At 43.5% G+C, this 15,383-nt stretch overlaps 1 protein-coding gene across 2 annotated transcripts in view; it reads left to right on the forward strand.

The window, feature by feature from the left end:
* grm7 (glutamate metabotropic receptor 7) overlaps nt 1–15,383 on the forward strand; it is a 244,652-nt gene that overhangs the window by 167,954 nt on the left and 61,315 nt on the right. For both annotated transcript variants that reach the window (XM_072381382.1, XM_072381381.1), the window contains exon 7: nt 4,779–4,918. In XM_072381382.1, coding sequence (XP_072237483.1) covers nt 4,779–4,918 — 140 coding nt within the window. The remainder of the gene's footprint in view (nt 1–4,778; nt 4,919–15,383) is intronic.

The following is a 15,383-nucleotide window of genomic DNA, read 5'->3' on the forward strand; positions in this document are numbered from 1 at the left end:
ATACAAAACCACCACAAAGAGATACAAAACCACCACAAAGAGATACAAAACTACCACGAAGAGATACAAAACTACCACGAAGAGATACAAAACCACCACGAAGAGATACAAAACCACCACGAAGAGATACAAAACCACCACAAAGAGATAAAAACTACCACCAAGAGATACAAAACCACCACAAAGAGATACAAAAACACCACAAAGAGATACAAAACCATCACAAAGAGATACAAAACTACCACAAAGAGATACAAAACTACCACAAAGAGATACAAAACCACCACAAAGAGATGCTAAACCACCACAAAGAGATAAAAACTACCACAAAGAGATACAAAACCACCACAAAGAGATGCTAAACCACCACAAAGAGATAAAAACCACCACAAAGAGATACAAAACTACCACGAAGAGATACAAAACAAAGAGACCTAAGAAGACTGCAAAGACCATAAAGACTCAAGATCACCACAGAGAGATGCAGGAAAACTACAAAAAGATCACAAAGACACAAAAATGATGACAAATAGATGCTAAACCACCACAAAGATGTTAAAGAACAGCAAACAGACACAAAAGTACCAGGAGGAGACGCTAAATGACCACAGAGATGCAAAACAAGCATATAAAGAGAGAAAATGGAGTGAATATATCCACAGGACAGCAGGAGAAGAGATCAGATCATAACAAAGCAGCTGTTTATGATGTCATAAAGAAGTTAACAGGAACATAAGAGAAGTGCTCGTTGGGTTGTTTGAAAGTCGGATCAAACTGGTTTGACCGTGAGAGACTTTCAGGAGCATTGACTGGACTCTGCAGAGGTGGAGCTCCACCTTAAAGCCACACATGCACTGAAACCACGCTTGTGTTGCAGCGTGAAACATTAACTGTTGGAGACATCTGGATCCACAATGCAGGCCTCCACCTGAACCCCCGAAGAGCAGCGAATGATCCACGATCAGAAAGCAGGAGAAGAATGAAGGTCAGAATCCCTCAGAGAGGCCCTGAAAGGCTTTTAAGTGCTGCAGAATGTGTCCAAACCTTTGAAAAGGAGGAAATAAAAAGCCAGTTTTACTCAAACACATTGAAGGAATGTGTCACTTTGGGTCACCTGTTTGCCCAGAACGCCTCCTTCTGTGACCAGTTCACCAATTAAATTAGGATTATATGATTTAACGACCCTCAGGAAGCAGCAGAACCTAAGCAGAAGTGTTGGAAACGCAGAAGAAGAAGAAGAAGAAGAAGAAGAAGAAGACGGGCATCAGCCTGCTGGGCTGCTGCCAGCTGTGAACCCTCCACTTTTTATGGGTCACAATCTGATCTGTTCCCCTCACATGGACCTGTGAGGTGGACGAGGAACACTTTCATCAGGTCATCAAGGCTGAGGAAGTGAAGAAATTTAGTAAATCCTTCACAAAACTTTCTCTTTGTGTCAAACGGAGCCGAAAATTTCCTATGAAAAAGCTGCTCCTCTGCCTGAGGTTGCTGTTAACCCAGATATTGATCTGAAGCCGCTGGTACCTGAGGATGCACTCAGAACAGGCTTAAATGTGAAGCTGGGCAGAGATTTATTCACATGATGAGGACCAATCAGAGCTGGATGCTGAGGATCAGCGAAGGAAGCCTTCAGGAAACCAAACTTCAGCTTAAAGATCAACTTTATTTATCATGCACACTAAAAATACCGTGTCCTCACTGCCCGTGTGATAAATATTCAGAGTAGTTTATGAAGACGGATATTAAGGTGACCTGTTGCAAAACCGGTGCTGATGCTGCAGATACTGCAGTGTGGATCCGGGTCAGAATACAACAAAGCTCAGGAAATGTCACTACAGCCGGGTCTCCATCTCCGTTTCTGCTCACATTTAGATAAAAGTGAACTGGAGAAGGTGGAAAAAAGGTCAAAATGCTGCAGATACTGCAGTGTGGATCCGGGTCAGAATATAACAAAGCTCAGGAAATGTCCCTACAGCCGGGTCTCCATCTCGGTTTCTGCTCACATTTAGATAAAAATTAACTGGAGAAGGTGGAAAAAAGGTAAAAATTAGAAACTAAAACAGTTTATCTTCTCTGGATGCACATCAGGGTGGATGGAGACAGCTGTGATACGATATAATATCCCAGAAATTGCCAGAGATTAAGATAAATCCTGCAGAAGAGCTCCCTCAGTGTGGATGTCCACCACAGCTATTGTTGTTTTTCCTTCCTGTTCGGAGGACTTCTTCTTCTACTGAATTACGACCACAAACAACTCGAGTTTATCCATCAGTGGAAACGTGTCTGATTCTGTTTGTTTTGTGACTTTTCAGAGGATGGAAACCTGATTATGAAGTTACTGATGGGTTTAGATGATCCTCCACTTCCCTTCTCCTGTTGGTTTCTTTTGTCATGCTTTACTTCCTGTTTTACTTCCTGTTTTACTTCCTGTTTCCTCAGTTGTATTTTATTTCCCAGCCAGTGTTTAACGTCTTTCACTGAGATCTCTTGTGGATTTATATTTAGGACTTTTGTTAACCCGAAGCAGCTTTAGTTTATCCCTGTAAGTCTTTTTCCAGCATCTGTTGGTCTCCTGAGTCTGAACACAGATCCAGTTTGAAATGGACACTTTTTATCTGCCTTTTTGCTTTTCCAGGATGACTTCAGACAGGAAGTTTAAAATCACTCAACACACAGCCTCACTTACACAAGAATTAATGCTCTCGTTTTACAAATGAATGCAAAACACGTTGTTTCTGAGCTGCATCGTGACACAAAGATGCATTTAAAGTACTGATGTGATGATGGGAAAGTACGACTTCAAGCTCCACTGTTAGAATAATAAAGCTGCAGACGCTCCCCTCTCCTCCATCTTTCAGCCTCTCTCTGCTGCTTCCTTTCACTCCACGTCAGAAACAGACTTGAAAGAGACTCGTGGGCCGATCCACGGTGAATAAAACAAGCACCGAGTCTCTGGGGGGGGGTTCCCAGCGCTGCAGGGTAGAAAGGAAACAGCACTGAGAGGACGCTGAAGGCGCTGAACACGTCAGAATCAGCTGAGCTGAAACAGCTGCCAGCCTCTGTAAGGAGAGCATTATGGTTATTATGGTTATAACTAATATAAGTTAATCCCAGTCACAAAGTTAACTAACTCTAACCAAGTAACGTTGATGTTTAAACCCAGCCAGGAGGTGATAAAAGCCTCTTTCACGTTAGCTTTGGCGCAGCTTCGTTGCACATTGTGTCGTGTGGAAGGCATAAAGGAGGTAATAACAGAGGTGAGCAACGAAGCCGTCGTCACTCAGCTTCACCTGCGATGGCTCCCTGATGCGTGAAAGGACGCAGTGACCCGCCTCTGTTTGGGCGTGAAAGGACGCAGTGATGCGGGGCTGAGCCGCCTCTGTTTGGGCGTGAAAGGACGCAGTGATGCGGGGCTGAGCCGCCTCTGTTTGGGCGTGAAAGGACGCAGTGATGCGGGGCTGAGCCGCCTCTGTTTGGCGGTACGAGTTCGAGGCGGAGCAGGTTAATGAAGCTGCGACACGTGTGAAAGAGACAAAGGTTTTAGTGGCTGAACGTAGCCCAGAAGTGAAACTCACTGCGTGTAGTGGCTCCGCCCCTCTGCTCCTTCCTCCTGCTGAGGGTTTGTGGCCAGATGAAGGAAACGCTTCAGCTGGGATCTGGAAACAGTCCCGCGACTCGTGCATCACAGGACTCTGTTGGTCATTACGAGGAGGAGTTTTTGGTTTGATTTCAACTAACTGAGTTTAATGCACAAGAAGATTTTTCACCGTAAAATTGTGGAAATTTAAAGTTTAAAGTTTTTAAACTGGTGGAATCTGCACGGTCGATCAGAAGGTTCATGGTTTGATCCCCATCTCCATGCCGCTGTGTCCACATTGAACTGCAACACGTTCCTCACTGGAAAGCCACTTCAGTGTGAACCTTTACCAGATTAATTCAATGTGTTGAGACTTTTAAAACCTCTGGCAGAACCAGAACCAGGAAGAAACCTCTGGCAGAACCAGACTCAGGAAGAAACCTCTGGCAGAACCAGAACCAGGAAGAAACCTCTGGCAGAACCAGGACCAAGAAGAAACCTCTGGCTGAACCAGAACCAGGAAGAAACCTCTGGCAGAACCAGAACCAGGAAGAAACCTCTGGCAGAACCAGACTCAGGAAGAAACCTCTGGCTGAACCAGAACCAAGAAGAAACCTCTGGCTGAACCAGAACCAGGAAGAAACCTCTGGCAGAACCAGACTCAGGAAGAAACCTCTGGCAGAACCAGAACCAAGAAGAAACCTCTGGCTGAACCAGAACCAGGAAGAAACCTCTGGCAGAACCAGGAAGAAACCTCTGGCAGAACCAGGACCAAGAAGAAACCTCTGGCAGAACCAGAACCAGGAAGAAGCCTCTGGCAGAACCAGGAAGAAACCTCTGGCAGAACCAGAACCAGGAAGAAACCTCTGGCAGAACCAGAACCAGGAAGGGTGTCCATCCGCCTGGACCAGCTGGGGTTTGAGAAGACAGAAAAGAGGGAAAAGAGGGGGGAAAAACACCATAACACCATTCAAAGGATACCTGCTGGAACAGGGAAACACAAGTTAATAACCACAATAATGTCACATGGACATAAAATCATTTGAGAAATTAAACAGGGGGAAAAAGAGACTTTTAAAATGTTGTTTTTTCACTGGTTTAGTTGAAGCAGCTCAGTTTACGGCCGGCCGCCGTCTGTTTGTAGAACGAACGCCGTCCTGCTTCACATTCATTAACCCATCGGCCCGTTCTTTTTCCACAGGAAGTGCCGGCACCTCGGTGACGTTCAACAGAAATGGCGACGCTCCCGGACGCTACGACCTGTTCCAGTACCACTCGAACAACGTCACATGGCCGGGCTACCGTGTGATTGGACAGTGGACAGAGACCCTGCAGCTCAACGTGAGTCTTCATCCTGTTAGAGTGGCTCCAGCAGGCCTGTTCTGGGGGTGAGGGGCTGGGATGAGCCGTAGAATCAGGCTGAAAGCCTCTCACTCGGAGTTAGAGTCAGGAGTTTGTGGTGAGAAAGAGGAGGCCTTTTAAAGCAGAATGTGTCAAACTAATAGCTCAAAACTCAGTTATAGAGCTCATAAATGTCCGCTGCAGTTTTACAGAAAACGGTCCAGATCCAAACTGAGTGTTTGTGGGTTCCGACTTTACCCAAAACTGTCGCCCAGGGGTCCGGTTATAAAGTCTAAGAGGGTAAGGAGTAAGTTTCCCAGATGTTACAGCTGGTATCTGATAAAAGCTGACACTTTAAGTCCCTTTAAATCTTTACGAGAGCTGAGTGCGGTCGACAAGGAGGAAAAAAATCAACTTACAGCAACACCAGAGACGTTGTGAACCATAAACAAGTGCATTTCCTGGCCTGAAACTGCCCTGAGATTCCACTTTACGCTCCTGTCACTTGATATCTTTGTGGGCTCTTGAACTTCACTCCAGGTGAATGCGTTCGGCTGTAAATGTGCAGGGTTCACACAGAGATGTGTTTCAGTGTTTCAACTGCAAGGGGAGACAAAGAGTCCAAACTAAATAACCATAATTTGGCCGAATATCTTTCTGCCTACAGTCAGTTTTAAGTTTTACTTTTATGACGCAAAGCATTCAGCTTGAACCATGAACTGTATCTGCAGAAATAAACATCCAGGCGTATTTTTACAGTAACCCTGTTGAACATATTCAGGATAACTTGAGTCTGAACTCTGTACGAGTCTCTCCTCACAGGAGAGTTTAATCACAGCAAAGCAACAGAAGTAAACTTCGTTTCGGGTGAAGTTTGTGTGAGTTTGAAACTCACGAGCAGTTCTGTGACTTTTCTGTGTGTGGATCCGCTGATCTGAGATCTGTTGAGTCGTGTTAAAAGATGCTAACATGTGGTCGTCTATGATGAAAATCTGCCTTAAAATCAACATGAGAACTGTCTATATGTAGACATATAAAAAGATAAAAGGTCTACCTTTCATACATGTTCAGTTATCATCAGGTGAAAATGTGTTACGGTAATGAATTTATTTGGTCAACGACTCAATAAAACATTCCGAAAATGTATTAAAGAACGTGTATTGATCACTAATTTTAATGGAGCCAGTTAATTGAGACCCTGCTTAATACTAATAAGAGAAAAAAATAGCAAGATTTACCTAAATATGTTTTTGCAAAGGTTAGGACAGTTTCGTGAGAATCACCCTTATACCCGTGATTTCAGTCCATGTTGCTCCAGCTGCCCCTGTGCTGGTTAAAGGAGCATTTCCTATAAAAGGTGCTTTTTAGTGACGCAGCTACATCTGATCTAACGATAACTGCAGCCATGAAGGAGAACAAAGACCAGATCTAAAGATTTTGGCTTGAACCAGCTTTAATAAACTCGTCTGAGTCACTGAGCTGTGATGTAATTCTGTCCGACTCAGACTGGGACATGCTGGAGGATTAGCGGGTCAGTTTACATCAGATTTGGCCTCCAAACAGAAGCTAATTAGAGTCTTGTTCAGGGCGGATATGCAGAGAAGATTTTCTCATGTTGTGAGAGGTTTATCGGCTTATTGGACCTCACTAAATGAATGTGTCAAACAGGGAGAATCCGTCCAGCGAGGTTCTCTGGGTCAGCTTCTGCGTTGTGGTTCCTACACACTGGGAAAGTGTGATGTGCTCCACCGATACAAAGCTTCATGGTTTCATTTTCTCCAGCCTCAGAGCGGTCGGTTCTGACTGCACGCTGCCACTGTTTCAGCGCTCTTCTGAGGATGAAAAGCTTCCTGAAAAGCAAAGTGCTGCTGAATTATGAAGCCGGCGTGTCCTTCCAGGAGCAGCTGCAGGCTTGTTCCTCACTTATACTCCTCTACCATCACTGCTGAGAGTGGAAATGCAGGTGCTTTAAGACACGAGTGACCTCATTAAAAACCGATAAAAGGATAAAACCGAAAAACTAGAACTCAAAATATGGAGTGACAGAGACACAAAATGGTCAAAAAGACTCAAAACCGCCAGAAAGAATCACAAAATACACAAGTTTTGTGGTCTTTCAGCAGTGAAGACATGCAAAACAACCTGAAAAAGACTCAAATGTTGCCCTGCATCAGATATATAAGACAAACGTCAATAAAAACTTACAAAATAAGTGTTTTTGTTGAGATATTACTGTTTAATTTCCTCTGAGAGTCACTTTTTAGTTTATTGCTATTGTATTATTTCATTATAGTCCAATCCAATTCAGAATTCAGAATAAGAAGTCATCCAGAGAAACAGACAGAGACACAAAATGGTCAAAAAGACTCAAAACCACCAGAAAGAATCACAAAATACACAAGTTTTGTGGTCTTTCAGCAGTGAAGACATGCAAAACAACCTGAAAAAGACTCAAATGTTGCCCTGCATCAGATATATAAGACAAACGTCAATAAAAACTTACAAAATAAGTGTTTTTGTTGAGATATTACTGTTTAATTTCCTCTGAGAGTCACTTTTTAGTTTATTGCTATTGTATTATTTCATTATAGTCCAATCCGATTCAGAATTCAGAATAAGAAGTCATCCAGAGAAACACAATAACATGCTGTTGCATGAAATGGACACTAGTTGGCAGCACTTACCAGCAGCGTCACCTGGGCTCAAAATGGTCAAAAAGACTCAAAACCACCAGAAAGAATCACAAAATATACAAGTTTTGTGGTCTTTCAGCAGTGAAGACATGCAAAACAACCTGAAAAAGACTCAAATGTTGCCCTGCATCAGATATATAAGGCAAACGTCAATAAAAACTTACAAAATAAGTGTTTTTGTTGAGATATTACTGTTTAATTTCCTCTGAGAGTCACTTTTTAGTTTATTGCTACTGTATTATTTCATTATAGTCCAATCCAATTCAGAATTCAGAATAAGAAGTCATCCAGAGAAACAGACAGAGACACAAAATGGTCAAAAAGACTCAAAACCGCCAGAAAGAATCACAAAATACACAAGTTTTGTGGTCTTTCAGCAGTGAAGACATGCAAAAAAACCTCAAATGTTGCCCTGCATCAGATATATAAGACAAACGTCAATAAAAACGAAAGCACAATTACATTTTGTTACTGTGATACCCACAAAATAAGTGTTTTTGTTGAGATATTACTGTTTAATTTCCTCTGAGAGTCACTTTTTAGTTTATTGCTATTGTATTATTTTATTATAGTCTGTCCAATTCAGAATTCAGAATAAGAAGTCATCCAGAGAAACACAATAACATGCTGTTGCATGAAATGGACACTAGTTGGCAGCACTTACCAGCAGCGTCACCTGGGCTCAAAATGGTCAAAAAGACTCAAAACCACCAGAAAGAATCACAAAATACACAAGTTTTGTGGTCTTTCAGCAGTGAAGACATGCAAAAAAACCTCAAATGTTGCCCTGCATCAGATATATAAGGCAAACGTCAATAAAAACGAAAGCACAATTACATTTTGTTACTGTGATACCCACAAAATAAGTGTTTTTGTTGAGATATTATTGTTTAATTTCCTCTGAGAGTCACTTTTTAGTTTATTGCTATTGTATTATTTTATTATAGTCCAATCCGATTCAGAATTCAGAATAAGAAGTCATCCAGAGAAACAGACAGAGACACAAAATGGTCAAAAAGACTCAAAACCGCCAGAAAGAATCACAAAATACACAAGTTTTGTGGTCTTTCAGCAGTGAAGACATGCAAAAAAACCTCAAATGTTGCCCTGCATCAGATATATAAGACAAACGTCAATAAAAACGAAAGCACCTTCAGGAAAGTTGATGGAAACGGGTAATATTTGCTCCACCTGTCTCGTGTCCTCAGCTCCTCCTCTGAATTCAAGGCCACGTCTCTGCTCTTTCACAGCACTAAATTATTCACCTCAACAGCCTCCGGTGCTCCAGATGTGGCAGAGTTGTTGCTATTAGGCCTCCCATTATTGCCTCTCTCCCTCCATCCTCATAATTCCTCAGAGTGTACTCCACAGCGTGTCGCCCTCCACATTACAAAGGCGAGTCATTACTGAAGCTTTATGTTCAAGCGTGACCGTCAGACCTGATATAAATTAGCCGAGGAACATGTAGAACGGATCTTTGGAGGAGATTTGACTCCAGTAATAGGAAAATGTGCAGAGACTCAATAACCTTTGTTTGAACTGAGCAGAGGAAGCAGAGGTAATGTATGGATCACTTCGCCGATGTACTGCCGGTGCGTCTGATCTGTGACGACGACATTTTGGAAGCGAGTTTTCGCTCTCCTCTCTGGCTGTAGCCTTCCTTCCAGACTAAATGGGTCAATCGGGCCGCGTCTCGCTCTGATGGATCTCTGCCAGGGTTCATGTGGCCATAATCCTCACCGGGACGACTCTTTCAGTCTGACTCTGGAGTCCAACGGCAGAAAACCTCTCATTTAGCAGGATTTCACACTGTGATTACTGCAGAGCAACGTAGAAGTGACCCCGACACTTTCAGACGTAACAAACCGTTCAGCCACGGGGAAACGAGTCAAACACAGTGAGTTTAATTATGTTTGTTTAGTAGCCGTCGAGATAAAAATATCACAAAGTGCTTCCAAAGAAAAGGCAAAAACACAGAAGCAAAAGTTAAAGTTTTTGAGCTGCTTCCACATGACCTCAGGCTCTGATCACATGACCTCAGGCTCTGATCACATGACCTCAGGCTGATCACATGACCTCAGGCTGATCACATGACCTCAGGCTCCGATCACATGACCTCAGGCTCTGATCACATGACCTCAGGCTCTGATCACATGACCTCAGGCTGATCACATGACCTCAGGCTGATCACATGACCTCAGGCTCCGATCACATGACCTCAGGCTCTGATCACATGACCTCAGGCTCCGATCACATGACCTCAGGCTGATCACATGACCTCAGGCTCCGATCACATGACCTCAGGCTCTGATCACATGACCTCAGGCTCTGATCACATGACCTCAGGCTGATCACATGACCTCAGGCTCTGATCACATGACCTCAGGCTCTGATCACATGACCTCAGGCTGATCACATGACCTCAGGCTGATCACATGACCTCAGGCTCTGATCACATGACCTCAAGCTCTGATCACATGACCTCAGGCTGTGATCACATGACCTCGGGCTCCGATCACATGACCTCAGGCTGATCACATGACCTCAGGCTCTGATCACATGACCTCAGGCTCTGATCACATGACCTCAAAATCTGATCACATGACCTCAGGCTCTGATCACATGACCTCAGGCTCTGATCACATGACCTCAGGCTCTGATCAAATGACCTCAGGCTCTGATCACATGACATCAGGCCCTGATCACATGACCTCAGGCTCTGATCACATGACCTCAGGCCCTGATCACATGACCTGGCTCTGATCACATGACATCAGGCCCTGATCACATGACCTCAGGCTCTTTTGTGTACAAACAGTAATAAAAATGAGGTATTTCAGAGGAAATTCAGGTGAAAATATTTGCTCTCGGACCTGTAATCTGGTCCCTTCTCTTAGACGCTGTTAAACATCTGGCTGCAGCTGTTTGTACCTGAAGGAACTGCTCTGTGATGAGTCTGTAATAACGGAGTCTGGAAGTAATGAAAGCCTGGCTGACCTCCTCTCAGTCTGCAGCTGAACCTGAGCCGTCTCATAGCGGTGATCCAGGTCTGCGGCGCTTTAATGATCAGAGCGTCAGCAGAAAGCAGGAAATAACACCTGAGCGGATTGTTCTGGAACATCAGCGGCTGCAGCGGTAATGTAGAGTTCACACGTGGGCCAGTGTGAGCCTTTGGGCAGGTAATGAAACATTGGGGAAACTTTACAGATGACCTGGTTGTTCAGTTATTAACAGAAGCTTCAACAGATGAAAACAGAGTGAGTTCAGCCTCTGAGTTCCCTGTTTGGTGCCAGAACGACTCTTTATGCCGGGGAAAAAGTCAGCATCTGGTGGCAGTGGGTGACACAGATGGACAGAAACACTGTGTGTTCGTCCTTTTCCACTGAGGTGGTTTCAAAGTGACAGCCTGCACAGCTCCTCCATCACGGCCGAGGGTTTCCTTCGTGAATCCTGACAGATGAGCCGGAGCGATGCGGAGGAGGAGGCATCTGTGGAGCCCTTCATCGGGATGTCTGTGGAGATTTGCACTGCAGCATGTTGGTCGGCACGTCACTCATTCATCAAGCTGCAGGATGAGTCTGAGACCCTCTCAAGGCCTTAAATAAATCAGCTGTAAACAACTCGACCCGGCTGCCAGTTCCTCCCCTTTGGATGGATTTATAAAAGCTCTTTGGGGACATCTGTCTGTCCAGCCTCCACAGTCCTGTTGTCTGTGGAAAACAAGCCCTGCGCTTTGCCTCTCAGGCTGCTGTCATGATTTTGAACATCAGTTTAATTCATTATGACTGAAACCAAAGCCTGAGATATTAACACTAGATTCATTCTTGGGGCATGTTAAATAATATCTCATTTACTCAATTTATGTCTTATTTACTAAGTTGAAATGGACATTTATTCATAAAAGTGTTTAGAGGCATAGAATAAAGTTTACATCCATGACACTTCTTCTTTTGGACAGCATAGAGCACATATGTCAAACTCCGGTCCTGGAGGGCCGCTGTCCTGCAGGTTTTAGATGTTTCCCTGCTTCAACACACCTGATTCAGATTAAATGGATCTCTTTGAAAGATTGTTAAGTTCTGCACAAGTCTGCTAATGATGCATTGATCTGATTCAGGTGCGTTGAAGCAGTGAAACATCGAAAACCTGCAGGACAGCGGCCCTCCAGGACCGGAGTTTGACATCCCTGGCATAGAGAAAAGCAATTGAATCCAGATGCAAAGACATGAAATCAAATCAGCATTCAACAGAGATGTATAAGACAGGCTTTGGTCAGAATACCTGTACCTCTGCCTCAGTTTTCGAGGTGAAATCTTAGCAACCGCTCAACTCCGCCCTTTTTGATGAGGTCAGAAACATGCCGATAATGTAACGTTAGCACACCGAGAGTGAGGAGAGGACCGGTGTTGTGTTGGAAACACACCTTAAACACAGCTGCAGGTTGTCTGAGTTACAGAACGGAACCGTTCAGCTAGAAAGCTTCAGCTAACAAAGTAATGTGGGAACAATAATGTTCATCTTTCAGAAAGGAACAGCAGTAACTCCTTAGAAGTTGGTGTACGTCATCTTCATTAGCTAAGCTGTTAGCGTTAGCTTCAGCTAACAAAGTAATGTGGGAACAATAATGTTCATCTTTCAGAAAGGAACAGCAGTAACTCCTTAGATATTGGTGTACGTCATCTTCATTAGCTAAGCTGTTAGCGTTAGCTTCAGCTAACAAAGTAATGTGGGAACAATAATGTTCATCTTTCAGAAAGGAACAGCAGTAACTCCTTAGATATTGGTGTACGTCATCTTCATTAGCTAAGCTGCTAGCGTTAGCTTTTAGCGTTAGCTGTTAGCGTTAGCTGTTAGCGTTAGCTGCTGCTAAAGGAAGAAATAAATCAATAAATAAACCATGACGAATTATTTCTGAGATACTTCCATTTCCCTGCTCTGAAGTTCAGGCTCTGAGAGTTGGAACTGATCCTCTTTGTGGCTCAGTTCCTTCAGTCTTGCACAAACATCGTCTGTTTTCTTCAGAGAACACCGCGACCTCGGTCTGACACACAGTATATGGTGTGGATATGATATTTATTTACCCCCACATCTGCAAGCTGAATACCCTGGGACTTGGTTCCTCTCTGTGTACTCGGATGGAACCCCACAGGGCTGTGTGTTGAGCCCCATGCTCTTCACACTGCTCACCTATAACTCCATCATGAGGCTGAAGCTGCTAGAAGTGCACCATCTGACTGAATGTTGCCAAGACAACGACCTGGTCAAGAACACCTAAAAAACAATAGAGATGATCGCTTTATGAGGACTGAGGTCAGAAAATATCTTCCAGTCCACATCCAGCAGGAAGCTGTGGACGACCTTTGAGTTCCTTGGAGTCATCATCTCTGATGAGCTAGCATGGTCCTTTAGCACCTCCCAGCAGGTCAGTAAAGCTCAACAGAGGCTCTTTGTCCTCAGGAACCTGAAACGGACCCCGATAATAACGGTGTGGTATACCAGCTGCATTGTTGCGATGGAGCTTCTACATCTGGGCTCTGTTGGCACCACCAGGATGGAGAGGAGGTCAGTCAGCATGTTCAAAGACAGCAAACACCCCCGACACTCCCTGTTTGAACCGCTGCCGGCTGCCAATCGGTTCAGAACTGAAGCTAAAGGTTTTATCCCTGAGCTGAGGCCTCCATCACAGCCTGAACACTAAAAGACATTAAACTAAAGACTCGGAAAACTTGAGCTTACATGTCACTTTATTTGCTGCTTTGAGCTTTTTTTTCTTACTATTTTATTGATTATTAGAATGTGTATTTTTTCTATGCAGCTGTTATTTACTTTTATTACCTTTAATTTATTATTATTTATTACTTTTTATTTACCACAAGAGAACCCATTCAGATATTATGTTGTATGATATCAATAAAGTCCATTCATTCATTTACTGTCAGAGCCTGAGACAAAACTCAGGGAAAAACCCGTTTCCGGGTTAATGGAAACAGCTCCAAGCTTCTCCCTCAGAGGAAATAAAACCTCCACAGCTTTTGTTACTCTCTGACATTTAATTACCAGCGTCTGCATCACAGATTTAAAACAACGCCACGATGGCCTCACAAAAGTAAAGTCAAATAATAACACATAAGCCGGCAGTTAAACGGGGAAATATTGGATTTTCCCCCGTCAAAGCGTTACCACATTGTAATCTCCCTCACTGTGGAATTCATACGGGGGATTAAAATTGTTCATATCAGTGTTGCGGGATTACCAGCCTCATTTGGAAAATGACAGCCACTGATGATAGGTCTGCAAATTACTGCGACCGAATCCCGGAAAAACATTAACGCCTGCGGAGCTGAGCGCAGCAGAATGAGACAAAAGCAACGAAAAAGCGACTTTTTAAACTGTTTTTTTATGCTAAATGGATTAAATGAATAAGGAGTCAAAGCAGTAACCTGCGAGGCCTGTTTGTTTGTGTCTGACTCACAGAAAAACTTCTTCCTGAATAAAACCAACCTGAGGCCAGAGGTATAAAAGCATTAATGCCATCACACATCCTCACAGTCTGTAATATCGTGTCAGTTGATTCAGTGCTGAAGAGAAGATTTAATTCCTCACTGTAGGTTTTCCAACAAACCTATCGGTTTCCACCGGAGTTTATGGCTGACGCGTGTTGTCCAAAGCGAAACCATGAAAGAAGTGTGTCCTCCACGATGACTTATTTTACAGGTTTATTCACCAAAGTACAAAAAATAAAAAGCACAAGTTTTCCACGGACACTGTAACCAATTATATACACACTTCGTTTTCTAGAAAATAACGAAATATCTAGCACGATATCAACTAAAGTATCAACACGGTCAGAAAAAGCGTGTGCTCCTGTCACTCTCCCATGATCCACAGCCCAGTGCCTAACCACGATGCCTTGAACCGCCACCTTCTTAAAGATACAGGTGCTTACTGTCATCTGCTTCACTGAAATTATGAGAGTTTATGTACAAATGATAAATAAATAATAATAATCATGACTTCAATTAACTTGTCTTTAAATTCAATTAAATCATTAAACTGCCATGAAATCCAAATACATTCTCCATAATGAACTAAAATGTACTATGATTTATATCAATCATATGGCACCTACACCTCACCATTAAAGATGAATACACCACCTGATATCTCTGATATCTTTGCCCCCCCATCACCTCTTCCTCTCCGGTTAATCCCCTGAGGCTGGGGACCCTGTTTCACCACATTACAGATCGAGATAAATCCAATTCATCGTGTAATTCCACCTTCCTGCTGGTAAACGCCTTGTTTGTTGCCTGGCAGCCTCAGAGGAACAAAGTGATGCAGATGCTGTGTGATGCTTTGTGTGTAAAACATGTTGAAGATGTTCTCCAGTAGTTCCCAGCAAGTATGGGCTGCTGGGTCTTTGGTTTTGTCAGTGGTGGAGTGTAACATCATCATCTTTCTGGTTGTTTTTTGTTTATCAGATGCTTTTATCCAAGGTGACTTACAGGTAGGCATGTAGGGTAAGGGGGTCTTGCCTAGGGACCCCTACTGGAGGTAATACCTTTCATGCAGGGGATTTGAACCCAGGTCTCCAACATGGAAGGTGGCAATCATACCACTACGCTATCGGGGTATCCCCCGATAAGGCCAGAGGTATAAAAGCATTGTGGTATTTAGCTCCTGAAACTTTGCTCTGCCAGGTCTTCATTGGACATCAGGATGCAGACTAAACAAAACCAAACTATCTATTACCAAAGTTTTAGGGAAAATAT

This window comes from Leuresthes tenuis, unplaced genomic scaffold (genome assembly GCF_036924035.1).
Source record: "Leuresthes tenuis unplaced genomic scaffold, fLeuTen1.0.hap1 SCAF_3, whole genome shotgun sequence".
NCBI classification, from domain to species: Eukaryota; Metazoa; Chordata; class Actinopteri; order Atheriniformes; family Atherinopsidae; genus Leuresthes; species Leuresthes tenuis.